The 22,730-nt window shown below is 59.4% G+C and overlaps 7 protein-coding genes across 17 annotated transcripts; all 7 read left to right on the forward strand.

The window, feature by feature from the left end:
- Positions 1 to 506: 506 nt before the first annotated feature.
- Positions 507 to 2,459, forward strand: ABB37_02521 (putative kinesin; the record flags this gene model as incomplete). Of its 2 annotated transcripts, none has more annotated exons than XM_015799536.1 (1): positions 507 to 2,459. In XM_015799536.1, exon 1 carries the CDS (start codon positions 1,266 to 1,268, stop codon positions 2,457 to 2,459), a length of 1,194 nt encoding a protein of 397 aa, XP_015661138.1. In that variant the 5' UTR covers positions 507 to 1,265. The 2 variants fall into 2 exon arrangements, with proteins under 2 accessions (XP_015661138.1, XP_015661139.1); XM_015799537.1 differs by having other exon boundaries at positions 521 to 2,459.
- An 867-nt stretch (positions 2,460 to 3,326) lies between these two features.
- Positions 3,327 to 11,761, forward strand: ABB37_02522 (putative kinesin; the record flags this gene model as incomplete). 3 transcript variants are annotated; one of them, XM_015799538.1, is made up of 1 exon in its annotated part: positions 3,327 to 11,761. In XM_015799538.1, exon 1 carries the CDS (start codon positions 4,814 to 4,816, stop codon positions 11,759 to 11,761), a length of 6,948 nt encoding a protein of 2,315 aa, XP_015661140.1. In that variant the 5' UTR covers positions 3,327 to 4,813. The 3 variants fall into 3 exon arrangements, with proteins under 3 accessions (XP_015661140.1, XP_015661141.1, XP_015661142.1); XM_015799539.1 differs by having other exon boundaries at positions 3,340 to 11,761; XM_015799540.1 differs by having other exon boundaries at positions 4,330 to 11,761.
- Positions 11,762 to 12,421: 660 nt separating this feature from the next.
- ABB37_02523 (putative aldehyde reductase putativeoxidoreductase) lies at positions 12,422 to 13,691 on the forward strand (the record flags this gene model as incomplete). 4 transcript variants are annotated; one of them, XM_015799541.1, is made up of 1 exon in its annotated part: positions 12,422 to 13,691. In XM_015799541.1, the coding sequence occupies exon 1, from the start codon at positions 12,675 to 12,677 to the stop codon at positions 13,689 to 13,691; it is 1,017 nt and encodes a 338-aa protein (XP_015661143.1). In that variant the 5' UTR covers positions 12,422 to 12,674. The 4 variants fall into 4 exon arrangements, with proteins under 4 accessions (XP_015661143.1, XP_015661144.1, XP_015661145.1 ...); XM_015799542.1 differs by having other exon boundaries at positions 12,443 to 13,691; XM_015799543.1 differs by having other exon boundaries at positions 12,448 to 13,691.
- An 892-nt stretch (positions 13,692 to 14,583) lies between these two features.
- ABB37_02524 (putative mitochondrial glycosomal malate dehydrogenase (gMDH)) lies at positions 14,584 to 15,655 on the forward strand (the record flags this gene model as incomplete). The annotated part of the gene is made up of 1 exon (XM_015799545.1): positions 14,584 to 15,655. The coding sequence occupies exon 1, from the start codon at positions 14,687 to 14,689 to the stop codon at positions 15,653 to 15,655; it is 969 nt and encodes a 322-aa protein (XP_015661147.1). The 5' UTR covers positions 14,584 to 14,686.
- A 1,022-nt stretch (positions 15,656 to 16,677) lies between these two features.
- ABB37_02525 (putative aldehyde reductase putativeoxidoreductase) lies at positions 16,678 to 17,845 on the forward strand (the record flags this gene model as incomplete). 2 transcript variants are annotated; one of them, XM_015799546.1, is made up of 1 exon in its annotated part: positions 16,678 to 17,845. In XM_015799546.1, the coding sequence occupies exon 1, from the start codon at positions 16,829 to 16,831 to the stop codon at positions 17,843 to 17,845; it is 1,017 nt and encodes a 338-aa protein (XP_015661148.1). In that variant the 5' UTR covers positions 16,678 to 16,828. The 2 variants fall into 2 exon arrangements, with proteins under 2 accessions (XP_015661148.1, XP_015661149.1); XM_015799547.1 differs by having other exon boundaries at positions 16,703 to 17,845.
- An 892-nt stretch (positions 17,846 to 18,737) lies between these two features.
- ABB37_02526 (putative mitochondrial glycosomal malate dehydrogenase (gMDH)) lies at positions 18,738 to 19,809 on the forward strand (the record flags this gene model as incomplete). Of its 2 annotated transcripts, none has more annotated exons than XM_015799548.1 (1): positions 18,738 to 19,809. In XM_015799548.1, exon 1 carries the CDS (start codon positions 18,841 to 18,843, stop codon positions 19,807 to 19,809), a length of 969 nt encoding a protein of 322 aa, XP_015661150.1. In that variant the 5' UTR covers positions 18,738 to 18,840. The 2 variants fall into 2 exon arrangements, with proteins under 2 accessions (XP_015661150.1, XP_015661151.1); XM_015799549.1 differs by having other exon boundaries at positions 18,770 to 19,809.
- Positions 19,810 to 20,823: 1,014 nt separating this feature from the next.
- Positions 20,824 to 21,999, forward strand: ABB37_02527 (putative aldehyde reductase putativeoxidoreductase; the record flags this gene model as incomplete). Of its 3 annotated transcripts, none has more annotated exons than XM_015799550.1 (1): positions 20,824 to 21,999. In XM_015799550.1, exon 1 carries the CDS (start codon positions 20,983 to 20,985, stop codon positions 21,997 to 21,999), a length of 1,017 nt encoding a protein of 338 aa, XP_015661152.1. In that variant the 5' UTR covers positions 20,824 to 20,982. The 3 variants fall into 3 exon arrangements, with proteins under 3 accessions (XP_015661152.1, XP_015661153.1, XP_015661154.1); XM_015799551.1 differs by having other exon boundaries at positions 20,832 to 21,999; XM_015799552.1 differs by having other exon boundaries at positions 20,857 to 21,999.
- Between the last annotated feature and the right edge of the window lie 731 nt (positions 22,000 to 22,730).

Here is a 22,730-nt window from a genome sequence, read left to right on the forward strand (position 1 = left end):
ATAAGTAAAAATATATGTTGTATTTCACCTTCTTTACATTGTATGTGAGTGTTTTTGCGTACTTCCACACTTTCTGTTGTTGTTTCTTTCTTGTGTAGATTTTGTTCTTGTGAATTCGCTTCACGTACTGTCGCTTCCAGAATGGTCTGAAAGTCAAGATGGTGAGCAACAATACGCAGCGGGTTGTACTTCCAGGCGCACTTAAACAATGCAGCCGAACCGATGGCCATACACGTAAGCGCAGGGGAAAGAGGCCAAGGCTTATCTGCTATGCTCCGCTAGCTGTTGTTTTTTTTTCTCCTCCACGTGCTTTCAGTGTCCCGTCGCTCTCAAGGGGATCTTCATCCTCTCAAAAATACCTCTCATCCCAAAATGTAGATGCATCGTTGGGTTACGAGTTTAGCAACCGACTCACTCTCCTCTCCCTCGTTTTCCTAAATTTCTTTGCGCGCGATCTCTCTCCGTCATTTTCTATCGCGTGCCGCTGTACGGTTGTGGTGCCACACAGCATCCACACTGCAGGCAGTACGCATACAACTCGGTGACACAACCTCAAGGGAAACCGTTGCTATATTATATATATCACACTGCTCTCTTCTCCTTTTTCTTCTGTCTTCCAACAACAGCGATTTCCACTTTACTTTATTCTCTTTGTTTTTCTTTTCAAGTGCTTTCCACTTTGGTTGTGTCTCTTTGCGGAATACTTGACGCTTTCTTTTACCGTAGAAAGGGAAGAAAAGCCCAGCTCATTGTTTCGCTGCTTTCGCGACCCAATTTTTTTTTCTTTGTCGTGCTTCACTTCTGGCTTCTGAAGCGTACACACCCATTAACTGGCTCTAAAGAAAAGCACGGAGAGGAGCAACGCTTTGGGTCCTGCTCAAGCACCTTTCTCGCCTAGGCAGACTCGATAGCTGTTTTACAGTTTCTTTTTTTATTTACTCCTGCGCCGTTGTTTGTCCCTTGTCTCAAAAGAGCGTCTCTTTCTTTGTGAGTCTGATCATTTTGTTGTTTTCATGCAAGTCAGGAAGCTGCCAAGACTTCAAGGTTCATTGTTATTTTACTTTTAAGAAGGTATAGTTCTCCGTCGAGCTTGTATCTATCTATCTGCATATATCTGGTCGTACGGGGCTGTTGAACGTACTCGACCACATCGTTATCATTGTAGTGGAATTGTGCTAGCTGCTTTCCGCCTATCTCGGTTTTTTTTTCTTCCTGCTTATCTCCTCGGCTTTCAAACAAACAAACAAGCAAACAAGCAAAAAATCATGTCCATTGAATTAGAGGCTCAGGCCTTCGACAAACTGTGCGAGCGGCTGATTCGCGAGCACGGCGGCAATCGCGAGCTGGAGAGCGCCGTTATCGAGCTAGAAGTCGCCCACAAGAAGCACATCAACACGGTGAAGCGCGAGTTCAACGCGAACCTCGACGCGATCGAAAAGAGCACCAAGGAGGAAAACGAGCGGCGCGCGCGCAACGCGGAGGAGGACGCGAAGTTCTACGCTGAGAGTCTCGCCCGCGTGAAGGCCGACTGCGACCGCCAGCTGGCTCAGGCGAGTGAGACGTACAAGCGTGACCTGGAGCGGGTGAAGTCTGCGTACGGCAGCCTCCTCGAGGACGGCAAGCGACGCACCTCGGTCGTCACCCAAATCCACGAGGACCACGCGAGGGAGCTGAAGCGGGCCAAGGACGAGAGCGACCGGATCATCGGCAACAAGGAGAAGGAGATTGCACGACTGAACCGCCGGCTGGACGACGAGAGCCTCGCCGCACGTGAGACACTCGACGAGGCGGACGCCCAGCGGCGTGCGCTGGAGGATGAAAATGCGACGCTGCGAACGAAGCTGCAGGACAGCGAGGTGGCACGCGAAAAGGTAGCGGCGCAGCACCACTCAGAAATGCAGCGCCTCCTGGAGCAACAGGAGAGCATCATCCGTACCAGCACGAACCTGCTGAACCAGTTCCAGAACAAATCGGCCGATCTCGAGCTGGAGCTGTCGAAGGTGCGGGCGCTGATGTTCGATCAGGATTATCAGATCTTCCGTGCAAAACTGCGCGAGGAGGCGTTTAAGAACGGCGCGTCGGACGTGACGAAGGAAATGGAGATGCTCGATGCGCGGAAGGAGCGCGAGCGGGTGGCGCTGGCAGACGTGTTAGCCCGCGCCACAAAGGCGAAGGAGGATCAACAGGAGACGCTTCGGCAGTATCAGCGGGACCTCGATGCGGAGATGGCGAAGCTGCGCGCGGCACAAAAGCTGAAGGAGGCGAAAGGCGCCAACTTCGTAGTGCAACTGCCCTGCGGCACACCGGTGAAGTTTAAGACGCAAGCAGGACAGGAGAAGGAGCCCAAAATCAACGCCAATATCGATGTGAAAACGAAGACCAACAGAAGTGGAAGCGACGCGCGTGATGCTCCTCCTCCTCCTCGAAAAAACAGTAATAATAATAATAACAAAGCGTAGCTTACAAAACAGGCTGTGTAAGAGCATTGGGCCATTGTGTTTGACTTACAGTGTCTGCTTTCTTTTTTGTGCTGCTTGTTAAAACTCCTATATACCCCTTTGTCGAGTCCTGGTGACAGCGACGCAGTGTTCTTGTCTGCTGGGATGTACGAAAAGGTTACTATCCGTGTAGCGGCATATCTCTTACCCGTGAAAGAAACTGCGCTTGACGTTTTTTTTTCCTCTCCTCCCTCTTTTGGCACGTACTAGCACGAGCGCGATCATCCCTGTTGTTGTTGGTGACGTTGTTCGTGTAGTTGTAATATACACACACACACATATATATATTTGGTATCTCTTGACGAAGATGGATCATCGTGTTTACTGATTTTTTTTCATATTGGCTTTATTTTGTGGGAGCTTGCGAAAGGAATGATTGAATGTGAAGTATGGTTTGAATGGAATCTAAGTGAATATCAACTTCGGGGACTCCTTTCTACTTTCTTCTCCTTTTCCACGGACAGTCTTCGACTTCCGCCTTGTTCTCTCTTCTGTTCGTTTTCCCGCCCACCCAGGCCCACTCCGCCCCGCTTTGAGGGCGAACTAATCTTGTTTTGAAGTCTGCCACTGCGTTCGTCTTGGTTCCCGTTCCACGTGAAAACATACTACAAAAAAAATCAATATGATATGTTGCTGTCTTTCGAAAACTAATGTTGTTGTAAATGACCCCGAGTGATCGTGAGGGTCGTGGTTTATCCCTGTACTGAACGTAGAAGTTAATGGAGAGGAAAAAACAAAACGCCATTCTTCTACCTCGTTTCTTTCTACTAACTTTTATCTCTCCCCCTTCTCCATCTCATCCTACAAACATAAACAAATATTCTTTTTAGTGCTATGATGGAGGCGGAGATTCGCTCTTCTTCTTCACGGCAAATATTTGTGAAGAGCTTCGAGCCAAGTGGAGCCTTAAAGGTGTTCTGCGCGTTTGTGTTTCCGTTTGTTTCTCTACTCCTTTGCTGTGCGCCCTCCCCCTCCCCTGCGTGTCAGCCCTGAATGGTCGTCGTACCTACTCCGTTTTTATTCCTCCTGTGTTTTTAACGAGGCCGTTGCGATGAGAAAGGTACGGCAAAACTGCAGACGCATGAGGTCAAGCGGTTGTGCCCACAAACGGACACTTCTCTTGTGCCTCCTTTTCAATTTCTACTAGCCTTGCCATCTTTCGTCGTCTTCGGGGTTTACGTTGATCGAGCTCAATTTTTTTATTTCAAGCAATAATTTTTAAAATGTCTTTTGGCTACTTCGCTCTATTTCTCGACCACCATCTATTAACATCCATTTTATTTCTCTCATTTCCCCCTTCAATATCTCTCCTTAACGGTGACATTATTCCGCTTTTTCCTACGTCTTTGTTGCCACTCACGATCTGTGTGTTACGGACTCGGTGCGACGGTATGAAACGTCCCTGAATATATGTTTGCTCCCTTCTTATTTTTCTTTCTCTTTTGCTTTGTTCTCCATGTTTCGCAATCGAGTGTTTTGATGTGCTTTTTGCGGCAATTGCGCAGACACAAGCTGACCAAGAGCTGCAAATGCTTCTCAGCGTCGCTTAAGATCCGACAAGCATGAGAGGACTCCATTCATTCACCGTAGCCTTCAATCAAATGAAGCTGTAGGTGGGTGTTTTGTGTGTCAAGTGGGGAACTTTCCTTTTGCTTTACAGAAAAGAAAAGAAATGGTTGAACATGGCTTTGTATGAAAACTGCTCGGTGAGTTTTCTTCGGCAGCTTCACGTGCCCGCTGTCTCTTCGTAAACTGGCAAACTTCCCACGCTGCAACGCCTTTCATTTTCTCACCACTCTATTCTACCACCTCTCAAACTTTGTCGTGGAGCAGCTGCGCGTGTAGGAGACCGAGGCACACTTATACAAACTCTCTTTGCTTTCTCTTCGCTTTTCTTCACATCCCAAGTGTTGCCTTCGTCGTGGTTCATCGAGGTGAAAAGGCAGGAGGAGAAACTGCGGTTTTCCCATTTACTCTTTCCTTTTTCTCTCTCTCTTGCTGTAGGCGTTCAATGCGCACACACATAAATATATAAACAATTCCGTTTCACACGCGACTGCTTTTAGTAGATGCGCGCGCTTTGCGACGCTAGACTTGCTGTTGCTTTACCTATTCTGCATTTCTCTTCCCTTTGTTTCTGTTCTGTATATTAAATTCACCGCTGAGCTTTTGTCTCGCTTCCTCCGAGTTTTTTCTTTTCTTCTGTTCTTTTCTTTTCTAGCTGACATTTAGCAGAGTCGACCCCGCCTTCCCTTCCGCGTCTCTCCACGTTTCATCCGAGGACGAAGAGGATTGTTGTGGACGGCAAAATAAAAATGCTGCCGTTGTCGACGCAGGAGAGCGCGGAGGCGGACAACGCGTCCATGTCCTCCTCCACGCCCACGACCGCCCACGCCCCACCGCCGTCGCGGAAAGGCAGCCTTGACAACGAGACGAGCGCGACGAAGGTGTTCGTGCGTGTCCGGCCGTTTAGCGCGGCCGAGCGCAGGCAGAGCGGCAGCGGCGACCCTCCCGCCATCGTCACGGTGAGCGATGAGAATCCATGCCACATCACCACCTTGGATCCGAGTAAGCAGTACACGCCCAAGTCGACCTACGTCTTTGACCGGTGCTTCAACAGTGCCGCCGCGAAGCCCGCCGCCGGCGATGACGCACAGCTGCTGCTGCCGGGGGACGGTACAGACGGCTCGGCGGTAGTGTTGTCGACGCTGGAGGACGTGGCGGCCGAGGCGCTGCTGAACCCGCTGCAGCTGGACTGCCTATCACACGACCAGGCTGCCGTGTACGGCTATGTGGGCAGGCCGGTGCTGATGAACGCGCTTGCCGGCTACAACGGCTGCGTCTTTGCGTATGGACAGACGGGCAGCGGCAAAACCTACACGATGATGGGGCCGCCCGGAACGTTTGGCGCGGTCGTGACGAGCGCTACTCCGGCATCGCTGTCGGCGGCCATCTCGAATGTCGCGCAGGTGAGCGGTGGCACCTCCGCTGCGTCACCGACGAGCAAAAAATTTCGCCGCGCCGCGACGGGCTACGCGGGGTCGCAGCGCACCGCGCCGGACACCACCATCGTCACCAGCGGCATCGACGACGCCGGCGACGCCCGCTTCCAGTCCTACGCCTCCATGGTGCCCCGCATGAGCGCCACCGCCCAGCGCACACCGCGCGTGACAGACGTGTCGTCACCGCTAGGCAGCGACGTCACACCGCGTGGGGATAAAACACCCAAAGGTGGTGCCGTTGGTGAAGGAGCAAAGGGCACGACCGGCATGGAAGGCGATGAGAGGCTGCGGGGCATCCTGCCGCGGCTGGTGCGGGACCTCTTCGACGAGCTGCACCTGAAACGGGAGCGCGACAGCAGCCACTCCTTCCGTGTCGAGGTGGAGTACTACGAGATTTACCGCGAGAAGGTGATGGACCTGCTGAGCAGCCACTCCGTCAGTGCAAACATCGAGCTGCGCGTGCGGCAGAGCAAGACGAACGGACCCTACGTGGAAAACTTGAAGAAGAAGCACGTGGAAGATGCGCGGCAGGTGTTCCGTCTGCTGCGGCAGGGCAACCTGCGCCGGCACACCGCCTCCACCGCGATGAACGACCGCAGCAGCCGCAGTCACGCCATCTTTGTGCTGCACCTCGTGCAGATGCGCATCGCCGATCAGGACAGCAGCTCGTCCAAGGTGACAAGCAAGGTCAACTTAGTCGACCTGGCCGGCTCGGAGAGGACGGGCGCCCACAACGCCGAGGGCGATCAGTTCAAAGAGGGCGTCGTCATCAACATCTCGTTGACGGTGCTAGGTCGCGTGGTGGACGCGCTGGCCGACAAGTCGCAGGGCAAGCGCAACGTCTTCTGCCCTTACCGCGACTCGGTGCTCACCTGGCTGCTGATGGACTCCCTGGGCGGCAACAGCAAGACCACCATGGTCGCCACAGTGTCCCCGCATTGCACGAACTTCGAGGAGGCCTGCCAGACGCTGCGCTACGCCAGTCGAGCGAAGCAGATTGTGACAAAGGTGGTGGTGAACGAGGACCCGCAGGTGCGGCAGATCAAGGCACTCACGGCGGAGGTGCAGCGGCTGAAGGCGTTGCTCGTTGCAGAGGGCAAAGCCCCCGACAACGACGAGGATGTCGAGGCGCTGCAGGACCGCATTCACTCCCTGGAGCAGGAGCTGAGCGACACCCGTGCCGAGCTCGATGAGAAGGCGGTGGAGCTCTCCAGCCTGCAGGCGCTTCGCCGCGTCACCTCCACGCTGCCTTCGACACTGAAGGCCGGCAACGCCGGGGCGGCCGGGGCAGCGAAGGAGCTGTCCAAGGCGAAGTCGGATGTCCGCCGGTTGGAGGCGGAGAACCTGCTGCATCTGCAGACGGAGGAGGAACTGCATCGCACAATGGTGCGAGTCAAGGCAGTCGAGTCCAAGAACACGCAGCTCCTCGCCGATCTCAAAGAGTCGCAGGAGTCCACCAAAAAGCTGGAGAAGGAGAGGCAAGACCGAGACAAGCGCATCATTGAGCTTCAGCAGCAACTGTTCCAGGAGCGGGCGAAGGCAGAGGAGTCGTCGATGACGGCAAGCTCGCCGTTACTGTCGCCGTGCGGGGGCTCGGGGCACGTCGGCGGCGGTGCCACCTACGGCGTGGCGGCAGCAAGTCTGTCATCGTCTGAGAAGCACGCAGCCCACAAGGCGGCTGTGGGGAAAAAGGTCAGTAAGAAGTTGAAAGGCGGCGCCACGGCTCTGGATGCGACGGCGGCCTCGGCAGACAGCGCAGAGGCCGCCTGGGTGGCGGCGAAGGCGCGGCTGTGTGCGCAGTTCAACGAGGAGAAGAAGATGCTAAATTTGCAGGTGCAGGAGCGCAGCGACGCCTTTCGCAAGAGTCAGCTGGACGTGAAGAAGCTCAAGGAGGAACTGAAGGGTGCGCAGGATACGCTGCAGACATTGGAGAAGCAGCTGAACGATCACCACGCCGACGCGATGCGACGTCTGCAGGAGGAGATGCAGGTGCTGCGGCGTACGTTGAAAGACGAGCGGAAGGGCAACAAAGACGTTCGGCAGTGGATGAACGGGCCGGTGGAGGAGCGTCCCACCTTCTCTTTTACTTCCATCTCGGACGTGCTCATGGCACACGAACGCACCGGACGTAGCGCCGTGGTGGCCGACGAAAAGGCCGCACGCACTTCGGTTGAACAAGCAGTGCAATTCTCAAAGGAGGAAGCGGAAAGAGAGATGCGCATGAAGACAGCCTATGCGGCGCAGCTGGCAGACCTGCAGTCAACAGCCGACGGCCAAGCCAAAGCGCTGGCGGATTTGCTGGCACGACACGGCGAGCTTCAGGCTGCGCACGCAATGCTGAAGGAAGTCGCCGACGAACATGTCGCTGCGTCGGCACGCCTGAAAGCACAGTTGGAGGGTATGGCGGCATCCAACAACGAAGCCGCTGAGACCTATCGCCAAGAAATTGCAAAGCTGCAGGAGCAAGTAGACGCCGTTCGCAAACTTGCCGCGGAACAACAGGAGATTGCTGCTGCGCAACTACGGCAGGAGCGGAGCATCAGAAACGAGGTCACGGTACTGAGTGAGCAACTGCAGCGAGAAAAGGAGGGTTTTGTTGCCGCCGCAGTCGAGCATGCACGTCAATTAACAGACAAGGACTCCGCACTAGCAGCTGCAGCATCAGCCGTCACCACGCTGGAAACGGCGCACGCACAGCAACTGGAGGAGCAGAAAGCTGAACATGCAGCGCAGGTGTCCGGGTTGGAAGCCAAAGAGAGGCAGCTGGTGGATCAACTGAGCCGAGTTCTCGTCGAACTGCACCACGAAAAAGAGACCCACAAAGCCGAAACGCAGCACAGCATCGAGCAGGCCAAGCAGCAGGAAGAGGCGTTGGCAGCCCTGCAAGTCGAGCTCGATGACGCAATGAAGTCGAGCGCACGTGCCGACGAGGCCACTGCCAACGCTGCAGCGCTGCAACAGCATGTTGACGAGCTGCTGCGAACACTCGATGCTCACACCGCCAGCAGCGACGACACCGCGCGCCACCTCACCGCGCAGCTCACCGCCGCACGTGCGGACTGCAGCAAGGCAGAGGAGGCACGGCAGGATCTGCTGGAACGCGCGAGGGAGCAGGCAGCCGCCTACGCGGAGCAGTTGCAAGCGATGCGCGAGGAGGTCGCGGCGGAAAGGGCTGCAAAGGCCTCTGCAGGGGAGGAGTCCGCCGTCGCCATGCAACGTGTTACCACGCAGTTGTTGAGCCAACAGCAGCAGGGTGAAGAAATGCGTGCGTCACTGAGCGATCAAATCGCTGAGTTGGAGGCGCAGCGGACCACGCTGGAGGAGACGCTGCAGTGCGTAAAGCGCCGCGGGGCGGAGGAGAGCGCCGCCCACGCAGCCGAGCTGGAAGCCCTGCGCCAAGAACTCGAGGAGGAAAGGGCAGCGCACGACGTACTCACCACGGCGCACGCAGAGGAGATGCGGATGCTGCGTGAGGAAGGCGCGCGCAACGAGCGGGCGGCCCAGGCCAACGCGGAGAAACTGACAGAGCAGCTCCACGCACACGCTGCAGCGCTAGAGACGGCGAACACCCAACACGCCCAATCCTCTGCGGAGTTCGCGCAGAAGTTGGAGGTGTCACGCACGGAGCTGCAGCGCTCCGAGGTGGCGCGCCGGCACCAAATTGAGCGCGCGCTGGAGCAGGCGGGCGAGCACACGAAGGCGATGGAGGAAGTGCGCGCACAGCTGACAACCGCACAGGTCGACGCGGCGGCGGACGCGGCTGTGCACGAGCAGCGGGTACGTGATGTGGAGAGCAGGCTCAGTGCGCAGCAGACGGAGGCGGCAAAAGCGACGGCGGAGCTTCAACGTCAGCTGGAGGAGGTGCAGGCCTTCCTGCGGCAGGCGCAGTCGAGCAGCAGTCAGACAATCGCCTCACTGGAAGCCCAGCTGGACGGCCTCCACGAAGCGCTGCAAAAATCGGAGGAGGCTCGCAAGACGCACGTCCAGCGCAGCGTCGAGCAGGCGTCCGCGCACGCGCAGAGGGAGAAGGAGTTGACCGACAAGCTGGCAGCAGCCGCAGCGTACCAAGAGACCCACGCAAAAGAAGTCGCTGCGCTTCAGCAAGAGTACCAAACCAAAGAGGGCGACCTGACAGCACAGGTGAACGCCCTCCACGGAAAGCTGCGAGCGCACGAGGAACTCACCCGGACACAGCTGAAGGAGAAGGAAAGCGAACTGGCGACGGTGAAGGACGAACTCAAACACACGCAGGATGACCTGGCCAAGTCGGAGCAGGCGCGGAGGACGGCCGTTCAGTCGTCTCTTGCAGAGGCCAACGAGCACAGCGAAACCCTTGCTGTTGTACAGCGTCAACTTCAAAGAGAGCGCGAAGAAGCTGCCGACGCTGCTGCAACCTTCACGAAGCAGCTCCAAGACGCAGAGCACAGGCTCGAGCAGACGACGGCGGCGGCGGACGCCACGGCGGCGGCGCTTCACAAGGAGCTGGACATTCAACGACAAACCGCGGCTGCGCAGGCGGTCGAACACGCGCAGTCAACGAGCGCGCTAGAAGCGCAGCTGGCAGCGGCGCAGACGGCGGCACAAAACATCGCTAAGGCACGCGAGAGGGAGCAGGAGCGCGTTGCCAGCGAGTCCGCAGCGCACGCAACCGTCATGAAGGCTCTGCAGGCGCAACTCGCGGAGGCGGATCGAGTACGGGCGGCATCCGACACCGCACACGAGGCGATAGTGCACCGCATGAAGTCAGACATGGCAAAGGAGGCCGACAAAGCTGCTGCGGCGGTGGCGAAGCTGCAGGAGGAACTGCGCGATTTACAAGCGCAGCTGGAGCTCTCCACGCAGGCCCGCGAGGCGCAGGCGGAGGAGGCTATGAAGCAGGCCGAAGCGCACTCGAAGTCGTTGCAGGCGATGCAGGACATGTTTGAATCGAGCCACAAGAAGCAGGTGGCCGCGGTGAAGAAAAGCTACGCGGACCATCTTGCGTCTCTCGAGGCGCAGCTGGCGTACCAGACTACATCGGCGCGATCGCTCCGCGACGATCTGCAAGACACGCGGAACCAAATGAAGCACATGGTGGAGACGCAAGATTACCTGCGAATGCACCTGGAGAACGAGAAGCAGACTACCACTGAGCTGCGGCTTCGCCAGGAGAGTACGGAGAGGGCACGCGCCGCGTCTGCAGCAGAGGCGGCGCAGCTTCAGAAGGATCTAACAAAGACCACAACCTTCGCCGCGCAGCTGACGCAGGAAGTAGCGAAGCTGTCCCGTGAGCTGCAGGAAGCGCGTGAGGTGTCCAGCTCCACACAGCAGCAGTTGGCCACACAAGAGAGCGTGGCCGTCGAACAGGAGCAGCGCATTGGGCAGCAGACAGCACAGCTGGAATCAGCGCAGGCAACCATTGATGGTCTCCGCGGCGAAATAAACGAGCTCCAGACCCAAAAGGCAGAGCTGCAGAAGGCGCAGGAGGCGTTGATGGAGCGTCAGCGCGAGCAGCTCGTCACCCAACAGGTGGACACCGTGACGGAGCTCGAGGCACAGTTCCGCGCCATGGAGAAGGAGCGGCGCGCGCTGGAGCACAACGCCCGCCAAACTGAAGAGGCACTTCGCGCTACGATTGACAAGCAGTCGAAGGAACTCCGGCAAATGCGAGAGGATCTCGACTTCAACGTGAGCATGAATCAATTTGAGTCCTCCGGCGGTGGCGGGGCGTTGGGTCAGGGTGCTGGCGTGGGTGGCACCGGCGGCAGCGGTGTCCCCCCCTTGCCCGGCGGCGCAGCCGTTGCGAACAAGACGGTGTCGAACGGCAGTTTCGCCAGCCGCTCCGCCTCCCCGGCTGTCGGCAGCACCGCGGCGGGTGGCGTCACCGGCATGTTGAGCTCTTTCTTCCGCCGCACCGCCACGGGGGCCGCACCGCTGCCCACCACCGTCGGCGCCGGCGCCCCGCATGGCCCCTCGCAGGCGGTGCGGCGCCACAGTTCCGTCCTGCACGCCCGCAGCGGCGGCGGTGGGGAGCCACGCCCGGGTGCGACAACACCGGTGCGTCGCGGCAGCAACCTGTACACCACCGCCTCCTTCCGGCCGCCATCAACACCGCTGTTTTTTGCGAAAGTGGAGGCGAGTGGCAGCCGTGCCAGTGCGGGGTTGTTCTCGCGGACGGCGTCGAAAGCTTCGGTGGGTTTCAACCTCGGTGACTCCGAGTCGACGTCCTGGCAGGGCCCGTCGGCGAGTCACGCACCAAGCAGCCTTCTGCCAGCGGAGTGAGAGCCCCTGTCTGTCTGTTTGTCTGTTGCGTTGGTTGCCAACACGTCTCGATAGCGTTGTAACGTATTACCATTATTCTTCTTATTTTTATTTTTGACTCTCACTGTTTCCGCTATCGCCTTCGCAGGAAGAAAGGAGAAGGACTACAGATGGCCAACGATATCCATAACAATCATGAGATATAACCACGTAAATATGTTGATGATCTTAGAAAGTTTTGTACGGTCTTCATTTTTCTTTTCTTGCCGCTGTTTTTGCACCTGATAGACACGCCATGCCTTTCACAGGTCGTACGCTTGTACATTCAATTGTCCTCTTTTGTTCTCCTATCTTCTAGAGACACCCCCTAGACAAAAGATATTAATTAAAAAGAAAAGAATGAGAGAGAGAGAGAGACTACCAGAACACGCGTAACACGAAATGAACTGATAGCACGGACGCACCACTACTACCATGATCAGCGGCAACATGTCTTCCCTTCTCCTCTTCACGCAGTGGCAGTCAACGTGGTTCTTTCCACCACAGTGCTTCAGAGAGAGAGCACTATAGAAAGCGGTTATGTGCACAGCTCATTTAGCACGGATAAAGACTTTTGGCGGCACCTTCATCGTCACACTCCTCCGTCCCCGGTGCGTTCTCTTTTCTTTGTCATCACTCCACAGCTTTCTCCTCTCTGCCCATAGTCTAGTTTTTATTCGACTTCATCTCTTCTTTTTTTCTCTGCCCCTAACTGCAACCGCTGCATCACCGAGTGAAAATTCGACCTGCGGTCTGCGCAAACAAACGGATTTCCATCGCTCTGAGTTCACTTTCAAGAGCAACAATAATCGCACGCACCGCTGCAACCATCACCACCAGTACCACCGCGCTTCACCACAATCTTTTCTTCTCTAACCACCTCATTTTTTCCACTATGTCCCACCACGTCACCGTTCCTCGCCGCGAGCTGGGCAAGAGCGGCCTGTTCGTTTCTCAGATCGGTCTCGGCTGCATGGGCATGAGCTTTGGTATCGGCTCTCCTGAGGCTCGCGACGACAAGAGGAGCATTGAGGTTATCCGCGAAGCGTTCCGCCTCGGCATCAACTTCTTCGACACCGCCCAGGTGTACGGACCGCACAAGAACGAAGAGCTTCTTGGCGAGGCCATCTCTACCCTGCCGCGCGACCAGCTGGTGATCGCCACCAAGTGCGGCATCTACACGCGCGACGGCAAGTCCGTCGCCGACTCGCGGCCGGAGATCCTTCGCGACGCCATCGAGGGCTCGCTGAAGCGGCTGCGCACGAGCTACGTGGACCTGTACTACATCCACCGCATCGACCCCACCATCCCCATCGAGGACGTCGCGCGCACGATGCTGCAGTTCAAGAAGGAGGGCAAGATCCGCCACTGGGGCGTGAGCGAGGCGAGCGTTGCCACGGTCCGCCGCGCCCACGCCGTGTTCCCGCTGACCGCCGTGCAGAGCGAGTACTCGCTGATGTTCCGCGAGCCGGAGAAGGAGCTGATCCCCACGCTGCGCGAGCTGGGCATCGGCTTCGTGCCCTTCAGCCCGCTGGGCCGCGGATTCCTGACCGCCACCATCAACGCCGACACGAAGTTCGACGCGGGCGATATCCGCGCCAACCTCCCCCGCTTCTCGAAAGACAACGTCGCGAAGAACCTCGCGCTTGTGAGCTTGGTGAAGGAGATGGCGGAGCGGAAGGGTGCCACGCCCAGTCAGATCGCCCTTGCCTGGGTGACGTCGCAGGCCCCGTTCATCGCGCCGATCCCCGGCACCACGAAGCTGGAGCGCCTGAAGGAGAACATCGGGTCTGTCGCGGTGCACTTCACGCCGGACGAGCTTGCGGACTTCACAAAGAATTTTGACGCCCTTAGCGTAGAGGGAGACCGTTACCCCGCCGCGCTGGAAGCGATGGTTGACCGCAGCCGTTGACCTCATGATGAGGCACCCCTCCCCTCCAAAAAAAACGCTTTTTTCTTTATTTAGTTCTCGTGCGGTGATGAGCAGCGGTCCGCGGAGTGCCTTTGACCTTTGCTGCTGCTCGGCGTCGGTTTGAAATGACGACTCTCGCATAACGCTGACCGCCCTCATGCCTCACAGCTCCCAAAACCGCAAAAGTCTCTTTGTTTCTCGTTTCCACCCTATTTTTGGCTCACTATTGTTTCCCTTAGTGTCCCCCAGACCACGATGGGCGGCGGAGCCGACGCTGGGGAGAGCGCGCGCCGTTGTTCTGTACGCTGCGAACACAGAGCAGCCGCGCCACAACGGCGACAGCATTTCTCTCCTCCGTCAATCGGGCCATGCGTGTGCGCTGCACATCCGTCGCACACACGCCCTCTTCTCTTCCTCGTTGCGTTGGCTTGGCCCCGCACCTCGTCTCTCCCTTCAGTTGCTTTCCAATATACATATCGTCTTTTCTCTTTCTTCGCCGACTGTGGTGGTGCTCGCTCACCCCACCACCCGTCGCTCTGCCACGACGAAATGCAGCAGGAGCCATAAAAGCACAAAATGGCGTAGCGAAGCGCGCAGTGCGATGCCCGCGTCTCCCTTGAGGCGACTGGCCGGCACGGCACATGTCTTCTTCACGGCACCCCGCACATGGCCTGGGGGGAGCGCGTTTGTGGCTGTAAGTGGCGGCCGCGCCGCCTTGCCTGCGCTTGCCTCTTCCTCCGCCCCCCCAACCTGAGCGCCTCTTCTTCGCCTTGCACCGCCTTCTCCCTCTCTATCCCTCATGCTCCTTGCACGCTCTTCCCCCCCCCCCCTCCCCCTTCCTCTCCCTCTTTCCCGGTGTGCTACCCTGCAACGCACGCTGACGCGGGTGCGCAGAATAACGCAACTTGCGCCTCTTCCCTCCGTAGCTTTCCCCGCCCACCACAAAAACACATTTCTCTTCTTTTCACCCTAACACCTCCTACCCGTTTCTCAAAATGGTGCACGTCTGCGTCGTTGGTGCTGCTGGCGGTATCGGCCAGTCCCTGTCGCTGCTGCTGATGCGCCAGATGCCCTACGGCAGCACGCTGTCGCTGTTCGACGTTGTCGGCGCGCCGGGCGTTGCCGCGGACCTGTCGCACATCGACAACGCCGGTGTGACGGTGAAGTACGCCGCCGGCAAGATCGGCGTGAAGCGCGACCCCGCGCTGGCCGAGCTGGCCAAGGGCGTGGACGTGTTCGTGATCGTGGCCGGCGTGCCCCGCAAGCCTGGCATGACGCGCGACGACCTGTTCAAGATCAACGCCGGCATCATCCTGGACCTCGTGCTGACCTGCGGCAGCTCCAGCCCCAAGGCGGTGTTCTGCGTCGTGACGAACCCCGTGAACAGCACCGTGGCCATCGCAGCGCAGGCGCTGAAGAAGCTCGGCTGCTACGACAAGAACCGCCTGCTGGGCGTGTCGCTGCTGGACGGCCTGCGCGCCACCCGCTTCATCAACGAGGCCCGCAAGCCGCTGACGGTGAGCCAGGTGCCCGTGGTGGGCGGTCACAGCGACGTCACGATTGTGCCGCTGTTCCACCAGCTGCCCGGCCCGCTGCCGGACGAGGCGACGCTGGCGAAGATCGTGACGCGCGTGCAGGTGGCGGGCACGGAGGTGGTGAAGGCGAAGGCGGGCCGCGGCTCGGCGACGCTGTCGATGGCGGAGGCGGGTGCGCGCTTCGCGCTGAAGGTGGTGGAGGGCCTGACCGGCGCGGGCAACCCGCTGGTGTACACCTACGTGGACACCGACGGCCAGCACGAGTCCGAGTTCCTGGCCATCCCCGTGGTGCTGGGCAAGACCGGCATCGTGAAGCGCCTGCCGATTGGCAGGCTGGCGCCGTCCGAGGAGAAGATCCTGAAGGCGGCCCTGCCCACGATCCAGAAGAACATTGCGAAGGGCAACGAGTTCGCCAAGGCGAACCTGTAAGGTGCGGGGCGTGAAGCGCTGCCGTCCCGGCGTCCAGCTTGCCTCCCCTACCTTCTCCCTTCTTCTTTTTTCTCTCCTGTTCAGCATTCCTCGCGTCTTGCTGCGCCGTCCCGGCCTCCGACCGACGCGCCGCCCCTCCGCTGACGGGGCTTTGCCCTCGTCGGTCTGCACGCCCTCGTGCGTCGGCCCCGCGCTCCCCTTTCCCCGCACAGTCACAACGCAGCGGGGCAGCGAGGCGATGGGGCCGAAGGCGACTCGGACGCGGTGGGAAGGGCAATGGGGCGCTGCGAGTGCGGAGGTGACGCGGGGGACCCACGCGCACGCAGCCGCCTGAGTCTCGCTGCGCACAGCAAAGATTGGTAATGGTGTAAGTGCTATCAAAAAATTAACAGCGACGGTGAAGAGTGCGGTGTGTGTGGTGGGACGCGGTCAAGGGGACCGAAGTGTCTCCGCAGCGGCCCCGCCGCGACGACCCGTTCCCGCGTCGTACTCGGTTTCAAAAAAGATATATTTAGTGTTTTCAATTTCCCGTTTTCCCCTCACCGTACGACGATGGAGTGGCGTGTGCGTGTGTGTGGCGAATCCGCGAACGAACAAAAAGGGAAAGATAAAAGCAGCATCGTTCTGGTGCCCATCAGGTGCGCAGTGGCGGCGTGCTTGAAGTGGAACGATGGACCAACCGGGGAGGCCGCCTTGCGCAATCCTGTGTTCGCCGCACGGTTTTCTCTCACGGCATCACGGTGTAGTGGCGTGTTTGTCTGCGTAGGCAGCTGTGCCGCTGCGCCTCGTCGATCTCGCCCGGTTGATGGTACATCTGCTACGTGGTGCTGTGCAGACCACCCGACGAGGTGCGCCGGCTGTACCCTGCTCTCTTTGCTGTAGGCGGGGCGGCGTGGCAGAGGTGTGTGGCTCTTTTTCCTCTCTCTGCGCAACTGTGTCTACCCCTCGCTCTCCCGTCTTGAACCTGCTGTTGTTGCTTGGTCGGCTTATTGCTGCTGCTCTTTCCGCTTCTTTGGAATGTGAGTCTCGTTGCCGCTCCGTCACACAAGACGCATCACCGCAAGAGCTCTTTCCGCGCATTGGCACTTCGTCCGTTCTTTCTTACGACTCCTTACAACAGCAACAAAGCGCACCAAAGTACGCGTAGCTGCGGCACCTCTTGCTTTGCTGCCCATGCCCGCTATTCCCACTCTTCCCCGCCGCGAGCTCGGCAAGAGCGGCCTGTTCGTTTCTCAGATCGGTCTCGGCTGCATGGGCATGAGCTTTAGTATCGGCTCTCCTGAGGCTCGCGACGACAAGAGGAGCATTGAGGTTATCCGCGAAGCGTTCCGCCTCGGCATCAACTTCTTCGACACCGCCCAGGTGTACGGACCGCACAAGAACGAAGAGCTTCTTGGCGAGGCCATCTCTACCCTGCCGCGCGACCAGCTGGTGATCGCCACCAAGTGCGGCATCTACACGCGCGACGGCAAGTCCGTCGCCGACTCGCGGCCGGAGATCCTTCGCGACGCCATCGAGGGCTCGCTGAAGCGGCTGCGCACGAGCTACGTGGACCTGTACTACATCCACCGCATCGACCCCACCATCCCCATCGAGGACGTCGCGCGCACGATGCTGCAGTTCAAGAAGGAGGGCAAGATCCGCCACTGGGGCGTGAGCGAGGCGAGCGTTGCCACGGTCCGCCGCGCCCACGCCGTGTTCCCGCTGACCGCCGTGCAGAGCGAGTACTCGCTGATGTTCCGCGAGCCGGAGAAGGAGCTGATCCCCACGCTGCGCGAGCTGGGCATCGGCTTCGTGCCCTTCAGCCCGCTGGGCCGCGGATTCCTGACCGCCACCATCAACGCCGACACGAAGTTCGACGCGGGCGATATCCGCGCCAACCTCCCCCGCTTCTCGAAAGACAACGTCGCGAAGAACCTCGCGCTTGTGAGCTTGGTGAAGGAGATGGCGGAGCGGAAGGGTGCCACGCCCAGTCAGATCGCCCTTGCCTGGGTGACGTCGCAGGCCCCGTTCATCGCGCCGATCCCCGGCACCACGAAGCTGGAGCGCCTGAAGGAGAACATCGGGTCTGTCGCGGTGCACTTCACGCCGGACGAGCTTGCGGACTTCACAAAGAATTTTGACGCCCTTAGCGTAGAGGGAGACCGTTACCCCGCCGCGCTGGAAGCGATGGTTGACCGCAGCCGTTGACCTCATGATGAGGCACCCCTCCCCTCCAAAAAAAACGCTTTTTTCTTTATTTAGTTCTCGTGCGGTGATGAGCAGCGGTCCGCGGAGTGCCTTTGACCTTTGCTGCTGCTCGGCGTCGGTTTGAAATGACGACTCTCGCATAACGCTGACCGCCCTCATGCCTCACAGCTCCCAAAACCGCAAAAGTCTCTTTGTTTCTCGTTTCCACCCTATTTTTGGCTCACTATTGTTTCCCTTAGTGTCCCCCAGACCACGATGGGCGGCGGAGCCGACGCTGGGGAGAGCGCGCGCCGTTGTTCTGTACGCTGCGAACACAGAGCAGCCGCGCCACAACGGCGACAGCATTTCTCTCCTCCGTCAATCGGGCCATGCGTGTGCGCTGCACATCCGTCGCACACACGCCCTCTTCTCTTCCTCGTTGCGTTGGCTTGGCCCCGCACCTCGTCTCTCCCTTCAGTTGCTTTCCAATATACATATCGTCTTTTCTCTTTCTTCGCCGACTGTGGTGGTGCTCGCTCACCCCACCACCCGTCGCTCTGCCACGACGAAATGCAGCAGGAGCCATAAAAGCACAAAATGGCGTAGCGAAGCGCGCAGTGCGATGCCCGCGTCTCCCTTGAGGCGACTGGCCGGCACGGCACATGTCTTCTTCACGGCACCCCGCACATGGCCTGGGGGGAGCGCGTTTGTGGCTGTAAGTGGCGGCCGCGCCGCCTTGCCTGCGCTTGCCTCTTCCTCCGCCCCCCCAACCTGAGCGCCTCTTCTTCGCCTTGCACCGCCTTCTCCCTCTCTATCCCTCATGCTCCTTGCACGCTCTTCCCCCCCCCCCCTCCCCCTTCCTCTCCCTCTTTCCCGGTGTGCTACCCTGCAACGCACGCTGACGCGGGTGCGCAGAATAACGCAACTTGCGCCTCTTCCCTCCGTAGCTTTCCCCGCCCACCACAAAAACACATTTCTCTTCTTTTCACCCTAACACCTCCTACCCGTTTCTCAAAATGGTGCACGTCTGCGTCGTTGGTGCTGCTGGCGGTATCGGCCAGTCCCTGTCGCTGCTGCTGATGCGCCAGATGCCCTACGGCAGCACGCTGTCGCTGTTCGACGTTGTCGGCGCGCCGGGCGTTGCCGCGGACCTGTCGCACATCGACAACGCCGGTGTGACGGTGAAGTACGCCGCCGGCAAGATCGGCGTGAAGCGCGACCCCGCGCTGGCCGAGCTGGCCAAGGGCGTGGACGTGTTCGTGATCGTGGCCGGCGTGCCCCGCAAGCCTGGCATGACGCGCGACGACCTGTTCAAGATCAACGCCGGCATCATCCTGGACCTCGTGCTGACCTGCGGCAGCTCCAGCCCCAAGGCGGTGTTCTGCGTCGTGACGAACCCCGTGAACAGCACCGTGGCCATCGCAGCGCAGGCGCTGAAGAAGCTCGGCTGCTACGACAAGAACCGCCTGCTGGGCGTGTCGCTGCTGGACGGCCTGCGCGCCACCCGCTTCATCAACGAGGCCCGCAAGCCGCTGACGGTGAGCCAGGTGCCCGTGGTGGGCGGTCACAGCGACGTCACGATTGTGCCGCTGTTCCACCAGCTGCCCGGCCCGCTGCCGGACGAGGCGACGCTGGCGAAGATCGTGACGCGCGTGCAGGTGGCGGGCACGGAGGTGGTGAAGGCGAAGGCGGGCCGCGGCTCGGCGACGCTGTCGATGGCGGAGGCGGGTGCGCGCTTCGCGCTGAAGGTGGTGGAGGGCCTGACCGGCGCGGGCAACCCGCTGGTGTACACCTACGTGGACACCGACGGCCAGCACGAGTCCGAGTTCCTGGCCATCCCCGTGGTGCTGGGCAAGACCGGCATCGTGAAGCGCCTGCCGATTGGCAGGCTGGCGCCGTCCGAGGAGAAGATCCTGAAGGCGGCCCTGCCCACGATCCAGAAGAACATTGCGAAGGGCAACGAGTTCGCCAAGGCGAACCTGTAAGGTGCGGGGCGTGAAGCGCTGCCGTCCCGGCGTCCAGCTTGCCTCCCCTACCTTCTCCCTTCTTCTTTTTTCTCTCCTGTTCAGCATTCCTCGCGTCTTGCTGCGCCGTCCCGGCCTCCGACCGACGCGCCGCCCCTCCGCTGACGGGGCTTTGCCCTCGTCGGTCTGCACGCCCTCGTGCGTCGGCCCCGCGCTCCCCTTTCCCCGCACAGTCACAACGCAGCGGGGCAGCGAGGCGATGGGGCCGAAGGCGACTCGGACGCGGTGGGAAGGGCAATGGGGCGCTGCGAGTGCGGAGGTGACGCGGGGGACCCACGCGCACGCAGCCGCCTGAGTCTCGCTGCGCACAGCAAAGATTGGTAATGGTGTAAGTGCTATCAAAAAATTAACAGCGACGGTGAAGAGTGCGGTGTGTGTGGTGGGACGCGGTCAAGGGGACCGAAGTGTCTCCGCAGCGGCCCCGCCGCGACGACCCGTTCCCGCGTCGTACTCGGTTTCAAAAAAGATATATTTAGTGTTTTCAATTTCCCGTTTTCCCCTCACCGTACGACGATGGAGTGGCGTGTGCGTGTGTGTGGCGAATCCGCGAACGAACAAAAAGGGAAAGATAAAAGCAGCATCGTTCTGGTGCCCATCAGGTGCGCAGTGGCGGCGTGCTTGAAGTGGAACGATGGACCAACCGGGGAGGCCGCCTTGCGCAATCCTGTGTTCGCCGCACGGTTTTCTCTCACGGCATCACGGTGTAGTGGCGTGTTTGTCTGCGTAGGCAGCTGTGCCGCTGCGCCTCGTCGATCTCGCCCGGTTGATGGTACATCTGCTACGTGGTGCTGTGCAGACCACCCGACGAGGTGCGCCGGCTGTACCCTGCTCTCTTTGCTGTAGGCGGGGCGGCGTGGCAGAGGTGTGTGGCTCTTTTTCCTCTCTCTGCGCAACTGTGTCTACCCCTCGCTCTCCCGTCTTGAACCTGCTGTTGTTGCTTGGTCGGCTTATTGCTGCTGCTCTTTCCGCTTCTTTGGAATGTGAGTCTCGTTGCCGCTCCGTCACACAAGACGCATCACCGCAAGAGCTCTTTCCGCGCATTGGCACTTCGTCCGTTCTTTCTTACGACTCCTTACAACAGCAACAAAGCGCACCAAAGTACGCGTAGCTGCGGCACCTCTTGCTTTGCTGCCCATGCCCGCTATTCCCACTCTTCCCCGCCGCGAGCTCGGCAAGAGCGGCCTGTTCGTTTCTCAGATCGGTCTCGGCTGCATGGGCATGAGCTTTAGTATCGGCTCTCCTGAGGCTCGCGACGACAAGAGGAGCATTGAGGTTATCCGCGAAGCGTTCCGCCTCGGCATCAACTTCTTCGACACCGCCCAGGTGTACGGACCGCACAAGAACGAAGAGCTTCTTGGCGAGGCCATCTCTACCCTGCCGCGCGACCAGCTGGTGATCGCCACCAAGTGCGGCATCTACACGCGCGACGGCAAGTCCGTCGCCGACTCGCGGCCGGAGATCCTTCGCGACGCCATCGAGGGCTCGCTGAAGCGGCTGCGCACGAGCTACGTGGACCTGTACTACATCCACCGCATCGACCCCACCATCCCCATCGAGGACGTCGCGCGCACGATGCTGCAGTTCAAGAAGGAGGGCAAGATCCGCCACTGGGGCGTGAGCGAGGCGAGCGTTGCCACGGTCCGCCGCGCCCACGCCGTGTTCCCGCTGACCGCCGTGCAGAGCGAGTACTCGCTGATGTTCCGCGAGCCGGAGAAGGAGCTGATCCCCACGCTGCGCGAGCTGGGCATCGGCTTCGTGCCCTTCAGCCCGCTGGGCCGCGGATTCCTGACCGCCACCATCAACGCCGACACGAAGTTCGACGCGGGCGATATCCGCGCCAACCTCCCCCGCTTCTCGAAAGACAACGTCGCGAAGAACCTCGCGCTTGTGAGCTTGGTGAAGGAGATGGCGGAGCGGAAGGGTGCCACGCCCAGTCAGATCGCCCTTGCCTGGGTGACGTCGCAGGCCCCGTTCATCGCGCCGATCCCCGGCACCACGAAGCTGGAGCGCCTGAAGGAGAACATCGGGTCTGTCGCGGTGCACTTCACGCCGGACGAGCTTGCGGACTTCACAAAGAATTTTGACGCCCTTAGCGTAGAGGGAGACCGTTACCCCGCCGCGCTGGAAGCGATGGTTGACCGCAGCCGTTGACCTCATGATGAGGCACCCCTCCCCTCCAAAAAAAACGCTTTTTTCTTTATTTAGTTCTCGTGCGGTGATGAGCAGCGGTCCGCGGAGTGCCTTTGACCTTTGCTGCTGCTCGGCGTCGGTTTGAAATGACGACTCTCGCATAACGCTGACCGCCCTCATGCCTCACAGCTCCCAAAACCGCAAAAGTCTCTTTGTTTCTCGTTTCCACCCTATTTTTGGCTCACTATTGTTTCCCTTAGTGTCCCCCAGACCACGATGGGCGGCGGAGCCGACGCTGGGGAGAGCGCGCGCCGTTGTTCTGTACGCTGCGAACACAGAGCAGCCGCGCCACAACGGCGACAGCATTTCTCTCCTCCGTCAATCGGGCCATGCGTGTGCGCTGCACATCCGTCGCACACACGCCCTCTTCTCTTCCTCGTTGCGTTGGCTTGGCCCCGCACCTCGTCTCTCCCTTCAGTTGCTTTCCAATATACATATCGTCTTTTCTCTTTCTTCGCCGACTGTGGTGGTGCTCGCTCACCCCACCACCCGTCGCTCTGCCACGACGAAATGCAGCAGGAGCCATAAAAGCACAAAATGGCGTAGCGAAGCGCGCAGTGCGATGCCCGCGTCTCCCTTGAGGCGACTGGCCGGCACGGCACATGTCTTCTTCACGGCACCCCGCACATGGCCTGGGGGGAGCGCGTTTGTGGCTGTAAGTGGCGGCCGCGCCGCCTTGCCTGCGCTTGCCT

Source organism: Leptomonas pyrrhocoris (genome assembly GCF_001293395.1).
Source record: "Leptomonas pyrrhocoris isolate H10 chromosome Unknown, whole genome shotgun sequence".
In the NCBI taxonomy this organism is placed as follows: Eukaryota; Euglenozoa; class Kinetoplastea; order Trypanosomatida; family Trypanosomatidae; genus Leptomonas; species Leptomonas pyrrhocoris.